The sequence below is a fragment of the Erpetoichthys calabaricus genome, chromosome 14 (genome assembly GCF_900747795.2).
Source record: "Erpetoichthys calabaricus chromosome 14, fErpCal1.3, whole genome shotgun sequence".
NCBI lineage: Eukaryota > Metazoa > Chordata > Cladistia > Polypteriformes > Polypteridae > Erpetoichthys > Erpetoichthys calabaricus.
This window is the reverse complement of record NC_041407.2, coordinates 99,478,020-99,493,996: the sequence shown is the minus strand read 5'-3', so window position 1 is coordinate 99,493,996 and position 15,977 is coordinate 99,478,020. Positions and strand designations below refer to the sequence as shown.

Below are 15,977 nucleotides of genomic sequence, written 5' to 3'. Positions count from 1 at the left end.
CAAAATCCAGATTTGCTTAATTTTTGTTATAAAATCCTGACTCATGGAATGCCTTAGACTTCCGACTCTCATAGATTAGCAGTAATGGAAAGAAAAAAACTGCAGAAGGCCCTGAGCAGGGGTGGGGGCAGAATAATGATGCTCTGCTGAAGTAAAAATCACATTAAACATGAAAGAATACAGAAAACATTTTTCTTTACCCTTTTACATATTTTCACAATCGTTTTTTGCACATAACCTCAACTGCAAAACCAAATTAAACAACAAATCTTTCTGAGATATTTGTTTGCACATGGAAGACAGCTGTCAACATTTGTACAAATTGCACCTCCAGGCAAATAGATGAAATTCTACGATTAACCACTGGCTTTCTTATGATGGTACCATTCTCGCCATTCATCAAAGCCTTTCACCCTAGGGTGCAATCTGCATATATTTTAGTGAAAGGACAAAGACATCTGTAGAACTACCAAACCAGCAATAACCCAGGTGTCTTTCACAGCCTTTAAGATGGCAATCAATCTTAGAAATGCTGCCTATAAAAATGACAATGGAGATTTACTCTTGTGTCACTAAAACTATGCTGAAACAATTAAACAAAACAAAAAAAACTCAAGTAGGAAGTGACTTCTCTTTTATAAATGTTAACACCTGTAATTCTTATCAAATAACGCACTAACATAAAACTAGTGACTTTCTTCTGCAAGTCTAATTGTTTCATTGTCGTTCCAATTTCTTCTTCATTTTTCAATTGTATTTCCCCTATTAATTATTTCCACTATTAATTGAAACCATTAAAATTGTCACATACATTGACAAAATCAGATTTTAAAAATGGAAATAATCATGTTGAATAAAACCTATTATTAATATGGACACTGTGTGTCTGTTACTTACAAATACGCTATATTCCTCTGCTATATGGTGCAATTAATTAACTTACAAGTTTTGCAACAGGAACCAAAAATGCCTGAAACAGCAAACAAAGCACTGCTTTGTAAATGAGTTCCAACAGAAACAACAATTTGCAGTTAAAAGTGACTGGAAGCAAACAAGAAGCTCCATGGGCAAGAAGCGGTTCTGAATGACAGGAAGAGGACAGGTGAGAAGGTAAAGAGGGAGGCAGGTTAGTTCATTCATCCACCTCACAATGAAACTAGACATGCGAATGGTAATTTGAATAATCAGTTAACCACAAAGGGTTTGTTATTCTCTTCTGCACAATAGACCTGACAAATAGAATTTTGATTTGCATTTTTTAACAGCTCTGCTCATAAGCACATGGAAGTATGTTACTCCACATGAGCAAAAACGAGTATTAAGAGTACTAATAAGGAAAATAAGTAACACAACAGACTGCTATGTTATGCTATAGATGATGAAACACACAAAATGTAGGTCCAAAAAAAAGCAAAGGAGGCTAGTGCAGAACTGCCAACAGAGTTCAAATATTTAGTTACTTAAAATGTTAAACATACAATACCCTAATTAGAATACAAATTCCAATGGAATTTCACGCTTCCGTTATCAGAAGCAGGGAGGAGATGCTTCCTGTTGGCACTGCAAAGGGTAAAGAATATGTAGCTTTCATGACCATAGGCTCTTGCACTGCATTTCACATTTCTTATGGAATCGCCCTTATTCAAAATGTATTTGTTTTTATTTGCTTACAAACACTTTTGCAGTTTTAGCCAAGTATTTGAATTTTGTAAAAACATCTTCCACATGTATACAAGAATAGCAATAAACACCTAAACAGCTCAAATAAAAACCTTCAGAAAAGACGCCCACCTGCCAATGGGGTACCATTATACACATGTGCTCTTAATGTCTTTATAATGAAAACAACCAGTAGAGTAAAATCTCATAAACAAATGCTGCACCATTTAGCCGATCACTTTCTGAACCCACTTATTATACTGCACACTTACAATGATGATACACCAATCTGCTGGCAGGGCACATTCATGCAGATACACACACACTTAAAAATTGATTTGAAGTTGCCAAAGCACAACTTCTGGATAAAAGTGGCACCTGAAATTATTGGAGTAAAGTGATACAAACAAAGAGAGAACATATAAAAAAATGACCAGGCCAGGAATCTAAAACTATAAAATCCATAAAACTTGCTGAAACACCAATATTAAAACAAAAAAATGATGAGAATATTACCAAGCCAAAAAAACATGATCTTGCACAGTAACTCATCAAAATAAACACATTTTAATAAAATGTGAGCTACATGACCATGGATATATCATCTAAACCATGTTCTGCGGATACCACTGGAAAGCTAGAACATGTGATAAGGCAGAGATAGTAAAAGTGACAGGTACATTTCATTCAGCCCTGCTCCAAGTACCAACATATCAACAAAAAGCAACACCTCCTTTGACAAAAACAAAATGCAAATTGTACTTGAGAGAGCACTACAGTTTAAATAATAAATAAATTAGGAAATTAAAAATATTAGGCTAATGAACTATTAGTTCAGGTAGACTAAAAAATGTTCCACACTCCTCAAGACCTTAAGGGACATCACAATTACCAAAGATGCATCTTGCTCCATTTTTTTCACTTTTTATTTAAATTCATTGTTTACTGTATTTTAATGCATTGCCACTCAAAACCACATTAAATAAAATAAAACACTGTGTATTTGTATTACATAATTATGTTAATGGTGTATCAACTGAACTCAGCATTAATGAGGACACCAGTTTTAAAATTAACCATCCTTTGCATTGTGTAAGCTACAGCCAGATCCCAAGTGATAGAAAGCCTACTGGGACTCTAAGGGACTGTTTTGTTGATCTAATGTTTACATGTAGTATGGTCTCCTTTGCAATTACTCTTATTTCTGTGTTTTCATGTTTGCAGACATGTTTGTGTACACATATACAGAACTATTCATATTTGAATTTCATTATCTGTCTGACCTTTGTTTATTGAATCAGTGCCAACACTGCCATAAGGAACAGCATCAGAAAAGCTATAAGACAACAGCCTCTACTACTTCAGGGAAGAGCTTCTCACTTTTAGCGCAAAAGAAAAAGGACTAAATGAACAATACGCCTGAGGTGGGCTGGCAACTTATTATAATGAAGAAACAAAAACTAACCATTTAACAACAGAAATAAGATGTTTTAATATTATGCTGTGGCTAGTTTTAACATGAGGCCAAAATTTGAAACACAAAAGTTCAGACTTACTTGCAGGAGATGGAGTGCTGTAGCCACTAACAGGGAGCTGGTGTTGCAGACTGGTGATACCAAGCGGGGATAGTCCTCCAATCATGTGTGGAAAGAAAAAGGGATAAGGTGACACAGGATATCCATTGATGTGGCCTTCTCCAGAAGGAGTAGGGCAAGAGCCACTGTTACTTGACATGGTTTGAACACCAGTGCTTAATTAAAAGTTTCGTCTGGGCCAGGAAGGACTATCCACACAATTATTCCTTACAGGGTAAAACTTATTGATGACATAAAGTTAGTTTTTTTTTTTTTTTTTTTTTATCCAGACACAATTAAGTATGCCGTATAATGATGATCAATTACATTTGTCTTAAACCTTGACAGTTACCCAGAAGAAAAAATTGAGGTTGTATTAATAGGGAGAAAGAAACTCCTCTAAAGCAAATTTTTGCTCTCCTTCAATAAATAACTGAATTCCTTTTGCATAGTGATTGGTGAGAGAAAACATCCAATTTAAAAGATGTATAAAAAAGTAAGCACACGTACAAAAAAAAAAAAAAAAAAAAAAAAAAACACACACACAAAAAACTGAAGGGATGGGGACAACGGTGGATAGAGATGGGGGAAGTCCAAAAATTTCAACCAGAATCTCGATGTCCCAACTGTTTGTCCTTGGTTCTCTTCTTTGTTGTTCTTCTTTTTCCACAGACCAGATATATTAACCTTACATAATGACGAAGAAGCTGTTCACATTGTCCTCAACATTAATGCTGCCAGGTCCTTTAGATCTTCAAGTTGTTGAATTATACACTCTGCAGTGAGGCCCTGTCGAAAAAAAACAACAATCTTGCTTAACAGTAGCCAAAACAAATAAAAAAAAGGAAAGAAAACATTCATCTTAAACTTAATGATATTACTGCTTTGTGTAGTGTAACATTTGCACTCTTTAACATACAAGTGGATACAATAAAAAGTGACATGCTTTCTTATTTATCAGACACCTGGCTTATAAATTACTATTTCTATTGTTATCAAAGAGCAAAAAATTATATTATCGAATTAAGTGATAAAAAAAGAAAATCTGCATTGCCTGACTGAATTACAAAAGTGTAAGCTTTGTAAGCTATCTGTAATGCTTACAAAGAAATGTTCATTTTAGTAGTAACAAAACGAAACCTTAAAACAACCAATAATACACTTGTGACTGCATTAGCCCTTATCAATACACTTTAGATGAAGAATGAACTGAAAAGAGCAAAACTGTCTGTTTTAACTTCTGAAGATGTATAAGGGCAAATGTCTGTTCAAAATGAGTGTGCTACTGACAAATGATTCTAGTACTTAAGGCATTTTTCAATGGTTTATTAAAAATACACAAACCTGCATTAACACTGTGATGGTTATGTAGCAGTAGCTCAAATGATATAATATTGTACATTTTTGGGGTAGTGCTCCAAAAGTCTGCTTAGCACAGTACATCAGCCACATTCAGTTTAATTTATGGGGTCCTAGATTTTCTAAGTCAAAAAAGTGCTGGATGGAGATGTTAATGTATTCTAATATCATCTGCATAACAGACTTCTTAAAAACAGCACATTTTCTGTTGACTGTGAGGAAACTCTCTTCTTCTTCTTCTGACATGTGCCCAGCTTCTCTGCTTTCAAAACATCATTGTATCCATATCATATGTTTTTTTTCATGCATCATTTCATACAAACACCAGCTGGCAGTAATATACCAAATAAGCTTAAAGGACTGAATGAACTCCTCATTTGTCAAACATCTTGTGTTCTTAAGCTTGAATAGAAATACTGTGAATACCTGTGTTTGAAACCTATCAATCAGAGCAGACAGACACAAAGAACGCCCTTAGAAAACACAATGGAACAGATTAATTACAAGGCAAACAAAATACTGCAGCCCTTATTGTGCCATCACATGGCGGCAGCAATATTTTTAATAAGTACACACTAAAGATTTGCACAATACTTTTTTTTAGTATTTTTGGAGCAGGTCTACTAGAGGTATAAACTACCCTTGCAATAAACAGAGGTCTCATCTAGTACTAACTTGATTACCCTCTAAATTTGCATTGGATAAAAATGAATTAAAAAAAAATAGATAAAAAGATTCACAGAATCAAAGATTTAAAGAAGGCATCATATATGAAAGTATTTTTTTTATTTTCCAGACAACTAGAAATGAAAATTTTTAATAATGGTTGGAACTAATGCATATTATGCATTTTATCATCTAAAAATGAAAGGCGTTAAAAGTATTAGTTTTAATCATTTAATCTTTTAAATGACATTTTAAATTCAGCCTTAAAAAATCTAATTTCCTTTATTAAGCACTATTAACAAAATAAATCATTACAAAAACATGCTAAAGTAAACAAGATTACAATGCAGAATATGAAGTTAAATCCTAAACCTGTGCCAACAGAACAATGACAACTGTTTTTGAGGAACACTAACACATATTGTATTAAAACAGAATTAAGAAGCTTAGCTCTACAGCCAGAGCTACTTTTAAACTACTAACCTACATGAAAGAGAGAAACCAGGGCAAATAAGCTAATAGGTGGCAAATGTAAACATTTAAAGTACAGTACTGACAGCAATGTTAAACTGCTAATCTCAAGAAATCTCAAACTCCTGCATGCTTCAATTCTTCAAAGGTTTAACTTCTCCCAGTTTATGCTCTGCTTTCTTACTTTCTGGCCTTTATTGCATTAATAAATTCAATTCACTGTCATTATACTTTATAGAACAGTATCAAGGATTTGTTGTTACTTCTTCCACTGGTGAGGACACAGTACAATGCAGTAGATCAGAAGTCATTAAAAAGGTTTGACTTGGGCAAATACTCTGTGCACCGGGCCAGACAAAAAGATCACACTCATTAACAGACACACTCCCTTGTTCAATCCTGAACACTCTCATCCAGTCATCTACTCATTCACATCACACACAAACTTTCAATTCAAAACTGTCACATTAATGATATGCAAGACAAGGAATCACCAGGCATATGCTAAACTGAATTCATTCTAGTGAATTCATTCTAGAAAATCCACAGTGGTCATACCTAATCAGGTACAGTAAATATTAACGATTAGCAAACATTACATGCAGAGGATTCTGATATTTTGATTGCAACAGAGAATCTGCAACTACCAGAGTGAAAAGTTTTAATCTCACTTTCAGTCATAATAAAGCATGCAGTAAACAAGGAAAACTCCATATTATCTGATATTATAAAATCAGTCCAATTATTCAATTGACTTTTTATTACATTATTAAAAACATTAGCTCTAACAAAATGTAATATGATTGTATCTTTGGCTTTCTCTAACATTCACCTTTCGAAACAGATTCAATATATGGGAACATGCTGAGTAAGGTGTATCATACACACAAGATACTGTTGAAAGGCTCAAGATGAGGGCTAAGATCTACTCTGTCACCTGCAAATTCTCACATGCATGATTCCTCCAAAGTCACAATCTGGTTGGTTGGTAGGTAGGTAGGTAGGTAGGTAGGTAGGTAGGTAGGTAGGTAGGTAGGTAGGTAGGTAGGTAGATAGATAGATAGATAGATAGATAGATAGATAGATAGATAGATAGATAGATAGATAGATAGATAGATAGATAGATAGATAGATATGAAAGACACTATATAATAGATAGATAGATAGATAGATAGATAGATAGATAGATAGATAGATAGATAGATAGATAGATAGATAGATATGAAAGACACTATATAATAGATAGATAGATAGATAGATAGATAGATAGATAGATAGATAGATAGATAGATAGATAGATAGATAGATAGATACTTTATTAATCCCAGGGGGAAATTCACATTTTAAAAATGGTAATGTAGAGATTGTGAAATTAAATTGAATTAACTTATTAAACAAAGAATACAGACTCAAAATGAAAATAAAATCACCAGTAGTAAGTAACAGTAAATAGTACAATGGCACAGATGAATAAACTGAGCAACAGAAATACATATCAATAAATACTAAATAGTATTATATATATATAATCTATATCTATACATCACGTAAGCATACAACATGCACCAGACACAAAAAGTAACAACAACACAAGTTGCTTAGCTACAGATGGTCAGCACGTTGAGTCAGTAGTGCAAACTGATTGTGTCTCAGTTATGTAAGAACCTGCATAAACAGTCTTCTGCTTGGCCTAAAAATGTAATGGCTCACAGGTGTGAACTATTTGTGAGTGTGCTGCTTTGACATTAAATGCTATGACAATGCCTGTTGAATGGCAATGGGGCCAATATTGTGTTTCTGGGGCATATCTGATCTGAGCTAATGGAATAATTGGGCATCACTTGTAATAAATGTCCATAAATACAAGTTTACATGATTACTTATGTTTCCATGTCTAGGATATCTGCTGTCTATAACAGACAATTCTAAACTTTTGATGAAATGTTGGTGCATGATTTACTATACCCTGTGATGGTCTAGGATCCAGTACAGATTATTTTCCAGCACTATGTTCCAGAGGCTTTGTTCTGGATGTGGTGAGTTGAGACAACAGATCAATAAGTAATTTGGTGTTACATTTGGTACAAAGCCATGTGACAAGTACTATATGTAAAGAAAATGAACAGAAGGGAATTCAACAGCATCAAAGTAGTGTTTACATTTGTGATAAAGGGATGTCCTTCACTGTTCACATTCAGTCGTACTTCTTATTATGACAGCTCTGCACAAGTGTGAAAAGACAAATAATGGCAAATTATTTACATAAAGGCAAAAGCTCTTCCTAGAATTTTGCTGAAAGAGAAGATTAATTTAATTTTAACTAAAAGTGCTACATTATCTATAATTTTATTGGGAGGTACATACAGTATACAAGCACCCTTCTAAATCCCTGAAGCACATATACGGAGTTTATACCGTCTTGCATTCCCCTATTTTATTCATTGAATTCATTTAACAGTCACAGTGCTCCAATAAGTATTATATAAGGTTTATTGTTTATAAATCCTGCCTAAAAGCTCAGACTTTTCTTTAGATCAGTATATAAATGTTCATGCTGTTTATTTTTCTCTTAAGCACTCAGCTATGCCTAGAGTCTAATGTAATTTATTATAAAAGCACAAGCACTCACCAGAGACTGTCCATTTGCAATTTACTGCCCAAATACAAGGTATATAAAAAGGCAGATAAAACTCATTTTTTTACTTGATCTTTAATCAGAAAGATGGCTATGCTAAACCTAGTCCCTCCTAAACATATTTACTATCTTAACATAAAAACATAAGAAGAGAATGGAGAACTACTGGAATTAAAATAAAGGAAATCGGAATGGTGCTGTCAACATCAGATATTATGTAAAACACCAGCTTATGCTGAATTCACAGGCTTATCGGAGTATTTGAAGCTCTGAGTTGTTGTGTTTCATCTTCCCGGTTAATGTGTAAAGATGTCACTTTTGGTAAATTCAAGTACTTTGAGTATCTCGCTGTTGTTATTCATGGAGATTCTCACGTTCTAGTATTATCCATGTATAGACCTCCTAAATTTAACACATCTTTCTTTGAGGAATTCTCTGACTTAATGTCAATTTTAATTACGAACTATGACACACTTAATAGTTGGCGACTAACTTTCATATTGATAATCAGTATGACCAAAAAGTAAATGAATTCATGAACCTCCTGGACTCTTGATTTGAGACAGCTCGTTAATCAGCCTACACATAAAGCAGGTCATACGTTAAACTTTTAGTCCTTTAGTAATTAGTAAGTCTATGTAAGGCAGGTCATTGATATTGGTCTATCAGACCATTTTCTTCTACTGTTTAATGTAGAAATATTGATAGAAAACATTCATGAGAAGCATATTGTTAAAAAACGCTTCTTTGACTCATCAGCAGCTTTAAAACTTACAGACATTCTAAGCAATCAGTCCGTTTATAGTGCCAACTATAATAGCGAGGATAATGTAAATAGTAAGGTGGAAAGATTTAATACTAAAGTGAGAGCTACTGTTGACATAGTTGCACCTGAAAAGACAGTTAAAAAATCTTCTAACATTGTTATACCATGGAAGACCCAAAGAGTGTCTGATCTAAAGAGAACATGCCGTACAGCTGAGCGTAAATGGAGGAAAACTAAACTAACTATCCCACTATGAAATATTAAATGTTAAAATAACAGAATACAATAACACAGTCCATCTTGAGAGGCGTTGCTATTTCTCTAAGATTATAAATAACAATGCTAGTAATTCCAGAGTATTATTCTCGACGATTGATCATCTGCTCAAAGGAATGCTTCCAAAGTACTTCCAGTAAAACCTGTGAGACTATTACTGTATTTTTCAATCAAAAAATGAAGGATATTAGAAATAACAGTATATCTCCCCAACACTGAGGATCCTCTTAAACCCCAGTACTCCGTTACAAACAAATTAAATTCTTTCACCAGGATAGATTTACCTGATTTACATAAAATAATTTCTCAACTGAAACCCTCCACCTGTGTCCTTGACCCAATACCAACAAGTTTTTTCAAAGAAGTATTGGGCGTGCTAATTGATAATATTCTTGACATAGTAAATTCGACATTAGATTTGGGGGTCTTCCCAGACTGTCTTAAGACTGCTGTAGTTAAACCCCTACTTAAGAAAAATAATCTTGACCCCTCTGCTCTTGAAAATTATAGACCCATCTCTAACCTGCTTTTCTTAAGTAAAAAGTCTAGAGAAGGCAGTCATTATGCAGTTAAATGACCACCTCAATAAACATACTATTCTTGATAAGTTTCAGTCGGGTTTTAGAACAAATCACAGCACAGAAACTGCACTCGTTAAAGTAGTAAATGACTTGCGGGTAAATGCAGACAGAGGCCATTTATCTGTTCTCATCCTCCTAGATCTGAGTGCCGCATTTGACACCACTGATCACAATATTCTTAGAAATCGCCTTAGTCACTGGGTGGGCCTCTCTGGCAGTGTCTTAAATTGGTTTGAATCCTACCTGGTAGGGAGAAAATTCTTTGTTAGTTGTGGTAATTACAACTCAAAGACACATGATATCCTATATGGTGTTCCACAAGGCTCTATTCTGTGTCCGCTGCTTTTCTCAATCTACATGCTTCCATTAGGTCAGATTATCTCAGGGCACAATGTGAGCTACCACAGCGATGCTGATGACACACAGCTGTATTTATCAATAGCACCTGATGACCCCGATTCTCTTGATTCACTAACGCAATGTCTTACTTGTATTTCTGAATGGATGAATAGTAATTTTCTAAAGCTAAATAAAGAGAAAACTGAAATTTTAGTGATTGGCAATGATGGATACAATGAGGCTATTAGAAACAAACTGGATGCATTAGGATTAAAAGTTCAAGACGGAGGTAAAAAGTTTAGGGGTAACTGTTGACTGTAATGTGAATTTTAAATCGCATATTCATCAGACCACTAGGACAGCACTTTTTCACTTAAGAAACATAGCAAAAGTTAGACCTTTTATATCATTGAAAGATGCTGAGAAATTAGTTCACGCGTTTGTCTTCAGTCGACTAGATTACTGTAACGCACTCCTCTCAGGACTACCCAAAAAAGGCATAAATCGTTTGCAACTAGTGCAGAATGCAGCTGCTAGAATCCTAACTAGGAAAAGAAAATCTGAGCACATCTCTCCAGTTTTGATGTCACTACACTGGTTACCTGTGTCATTCAGGATTGACTTTAAAATTCTACTTATCCTCTTTAATAAAACCCCTGTGTGCGTCCATGTGTCCATGTGTGTGTGTGTCTTCTGGTGAAGTGCGCATGCGCAGGGCACTCTTTAATAAAGGACATCATTGCGGCCGCACACATAAAATCCATTGCTGGGGAGACGCCACACATACAATAATCAGCTGCATGCCAGCACAGATTAAAATACTTGCTGGGGAACTGCACAGTACTTGCTGGAGAGACGGCACAGGCACGATTATCAGCGGAACGCCACACATTACATCAGTTGCTGGGGAGACTCTGCTGATTGCCCACTGTTGTGACAGAAAATTAAATGCATATTACGGACAAGGCAGAAGTACAGGGAATGGCGGAATGAGTGGCAGAGTCACTGGCCTCTAGCAGATGCTTCAAAGGCCGCCTGACGCGTCACACAAGACAGAGAGGGCAGGACCTATAAAATATTGCGTGGCCAATCCAATCGGATTTCGGTAAATGAGGTAAGACCTAAAACATAAGGCACGAAAAATCCAGTCGGGTACTGAGACACGGAGACCAGCTTCCCCACAGAGGTGGGATTAGTGTTTGTTGTTGTGCAAGTATTCACTCTGAGGATGTCAGATTTGCGATTAAGAAGCTTGGCCCAGTAAAGTGTAAAGTGTCAGTCGTTGAAGGGGTTTTCCTAAATATACGAATTTTCATGATATTACAATAGGATGACTTTTAAAAGTAGATTTATTTTCGCACACATAAAATCCGTTGCTGGGGAGACACCACACATACAATAATCAGCTCCACGCCAGCACACATTAAAATACTTGCTGGGGAACTGCACAGTACTTGCTGGAGATATAGTTGCTGGGGAGACTCTGCTGATTGCCCACTGTTGTGACAGAAAATTAAACGCATATTACGGACATCAAAGCCAGTATTACTGTCAGAGAAAATTACAGGCATTTTATGGAAATACAAACCAGTATTACTGCGAGAGAAAATTAAAGGCACACAATACAGTGATGCAGAGAAACAGAATGAGGTCAAGGTCCCTTGCCATTTAATATAGACTGTTCCTACTAATGTTTATGCACTACTGTTCTAGCGCCCGTTATTGTAACGGGCTTAATGTCTAGTGGTTTATAAAGCCTTAAATAATCTTGCCCCATCTTATATATCGGAATGTCTGACATCTTATATTCCAAATCGTAACCTTAGATCCTCAAATGAGTGTCTCCTTAGAATTCCAAGAGCAAAACTTAAAAGAAGTGGTGAGGCGGCCTTCTGTTGTTATGCACCTAAGATCTGGAATAGCCTGCCAATAGGAATTCGCCAGGCTAATACAGTGGACCATTTCAAAAAAACTGCTAAAAACACATTATTTTAACATGGCCTTCTCATAACTTCACTTTAATTTAGTCCTGATACTCTGTATATCCAATTCATTATAATAACTATTAAAGGTGGCTCTAAAATCCGTACTAATCCCTACTCTCTCTTCTGTTTCTTTTTCCGGTTTCTTTGTGGTGGCGGCTTGTGCCACCACCATCCACTCAAAGCACCATGATGTTCCAACATTGATGGATTAAAAGCCAGAAGTCTGAATGACCATCATCATCAAGTCCTTCTGTGTGAACCTTAAATACAAAGAGGACTGTTTCATTTTTGTTAGGTAGAATACCCAGAGGGGACTGGGCGGTCTCGTGGCCTGGAGCCCCTGCAGATTTTATTTTTTTCTCCAGCCGTCTGGAGTTTTTTTTTTTTTTTTCCGTCCTCCCCGGCCATCGGACCTTGCTCTTATTCTATGTTAACTAATGTTGTCTTATTTTAATTTCTTACTTTGTCTTTTATTTTTCTTTTCTTCATTATGTAAAGCACTTTGAGATACTTTTTTTGTATGAAAATGTGCTATATAAATAAATGTTGTTGTTCCCGCTGTCTCATCCACTTTCAGCCAGGGTCTGCGAACCTGGTGTTTAAATGTCGCATTTATGTCTATTTTGTATGTTTTGGAAGTTAAAAGTGTGGATTATTTCGTTTTTATATAGTCAATGTATCTTTTGCTATATTTGTTGTATTTCATGGGTGGTCCCCCTATAGGGAGGGCACTTGCCCATCACTGAAAGGAGCTTCCCTCAGCCCTATAAAGGCTAAGGAAAATAAATATGTTCTTGCGGTTCACTGAATGCACTGGCGAGTTTTCTTGGGATTTGTATTTTTTCTTGTGCTTTGATGATCACTGGACTTTTAACTGCTTTTGCTCTGTTTTTTTTTTTTTTTTTAACCATTCTTTGAATTGTGTATTGGGACTGGTCTGCCTTTACCAACAACACCTTTTATTTCATGTGTATCCTGGAGCTTAATCTTTACTGCAGGTCTTTTTTGTGAAGTGGGGATTTTTGTGGAATTTTGGGAGTCTGGTGGTTAGGAACTCTCTAGTTCACAATACCACATCAGTATGTTCATGTGAGTTTCCAGTCAAGACAGTTCGGAGAAACACAAAATAGCTGTTTAATTTGTTACTTGGTTTATAAAAAAAGGAATTAAAGACAAACTGCATATGTATCATGAAAATAAAAATAAATTAAACCTGTGTAAAACTTAGCTCCAAATGCAATTCAATCACAAGAATGGTAATTCTGGTTGAACAGGTTATAGTTCTTCTTTTATACACTTGATTACAGTGAAAGGTCAGCACTATTCACAACTCTTGAGAATTCATGTCCAGCATGCACTGGTACAGCGTGTTGCCGCACCCACCACAAGATGAAACAGCTCAGGATCCCGGTGGGCAAGCCCCAAGGCAGACATGGGGTCCAGTCCCACCCTCCAGAAATGGCCATCTATCTGCCACAGCCAAGTGCTATGTGGGCATCCCCTTGGCCTGGTCCAGCCACTTGAGTCCTCAACAATGAGGATCCTACAGCCCGGACCACCCTCTGAGAATCGTGACACATGGCTTTAGTGCCTTAACTGATGCTCCCTCAAAATGCAGGTCATGTGCCACATTCGGGACTCTGAAGAACTGCTCATACAACACAAAGTCAAACCAGTGGTACCCAAGGATTCTCCGAAGAGACACAAGGAGTCCAGTCTTCATCTAAGGTCACTGTATAGCATCCATGTCTCACAACCATATAGCAAGACAGGAAGCACCAGGACTCTAAAGACTTGGACCTTCGTCCTTTTGCATAGCTATAAGAGAGCCACACACCCCTTCCAGTGACCTCAAGACCACTTATTCTCTTCCACCGACTTCAAAGGAAGAGTCACCAGAGACATGAATATCACTGACAAGGGTAGGAAGTAAAATTCAGGCATTTTTTTTTATTTTCTCCAAATTTTTTTGGCTTGTAGCTCTGAGGAATGAAATGTGTTGACATGCAATTTCCAACTCAGAAACTCGTATTTACAATCGGTTCTATAGCACATGAAGGCAGCATTTGTACAAGGTGAAATTTTCTTTTATGAAGCTTATTCTTTCTTCACTTTTCACTTGGCATTCAGTTTCCCCAAAAGCCACTGATTTGGAGTGATCACAATCTGACTCCTCCCACTTCTGCCTTCTGATACGCCCATCAGACTAATGCTATAAAAAAGGTTCTTTCCCCAACACTCAGCTCCCTGATAATCAGATGGAAGGAGGACTTTGCACTTCCTTTACAGTGTAAAAAGCATTTTCATTTGCGTACCTCTCGGCCAATCAAATTCCCTCTTCCTCAAATTAATATGCTGCAAAAGATTAAGCACAAAGACAAGCAAACGTATGACAGATCATACGTTATATGTGTTAAATATGATAAATACTGTTAGGAAGTGTTTGTAAAGACTTGTGTTTAGTTGCTCTTAAGTCCATACCTGCTTGAACACCACCTTTAAGGTACAAAAAGTTTAAGGCTTTCATCATCAAGAACTTTATCCAAGCCCATAAACACATGACATGGAATTTTAAAAGCCAGAAGCTTGAGATTAGTAATTAGTGTTGAGAGAGAGAGAGAAAGAAAACCTAAATTAGTGCAATATGTAACGAGGGAGTCCAGGCCATATAACAGCACCATTATAAGCATTATAAGTTCTAGGCCACCATCAAAAATGTTCTTTCATGCTTATGTAAACTTTCATCATGGTGACGCAAAGCAGTCAAAAAATTAAAGAAGATATATTATTAAGTGGCATTATATAGGAATTGGACAACAAGAGAGACTGGAGGTCTTTTCTTATTTGTAACATATGCAGTGTTAAAAGCTTGCGGTGATATTAAGTTAAAAACATTTAAACATTATTCCAGCATAACATACATGAAGGTATGAATGTTGGTTATATATAAAGTATTATAAGATTAATTATTATTATTAATCACAACACTTTACAAAAACCACACAATAACCCAATTTGAGACAAAAAAATAAATCTCTAATTCAAGATATACCACAGAGAACTACTTAGGCACTGGGCTGAAAGTTAAGTGTTCTCTTTTCAGGTCAGCATAAAAGAGTACACCATAATGTGATATAGTAATACAACCACAGAAAGGCCATTCAGAAGGTTATAACTAGAGATGCTCCGATCAATCGGGTGATGATCTACAATCGGTCTACTGGTGATCGGTAAATTGGCCGACCACTAAAACCAATCTTTTCAGTAAAATAAGAGAGCCCAAACCAACTCCACAAAGATGTTGACTGGGTTAACATTTCAATGTCTTAGATCTGTGAGGCAGAAACACTAACCAAATGAAACTAAAAAAAGATTGAAATAAGTAGATTTTGTTTCAAAGAAACACACCAAGACATAGCAAGATGAAATTAAAGAAGGTCGTAGGATTACAGAGGTGTTGAGAGAATGCTAGGAACATTCACTGGTCCTTTTGCAACAGCAGCTGCTTAAATGAAATGCTCAACTACAAAATGTAGAGAGGGGAATAAAGTTCAAAAAGGAGGACGATGGGAGTATGTAATTAACTCATGCTGGACTCTTACTTAATACATAGCATGTTGGTTTAAATACAAGAAGATAATGAGTTCTCCATTTTATCATATAAAG

The 15,977-nt window shown here is 36.0% G+C and overlaps 1 protein-coding gene across 1 annotated transcript in view; it reads right to left on the bottom strand.

The window, feature by feature from the left end:
- raraa (retinoic acid receptor, alpha a) overlaps positions 1-15,977 on the bottom strand; it is a 286,802-nt gene that overhangs the window by 145,838 nt on the left and 124,987 nt on the right. The window contains exon 3 of the mRNA XM_028820073.2: positions 3,216-4,022. Within this exon, the coding sequence (XP_028675906.1) occupies positions 3,216-3,393 (178 nt within the window). The 5' untranslated portion in view covers positions 3,394-4,022. The remainder of the gene's footprint in view (positions 1-3,215; positions 4,023-15,977) is intronic.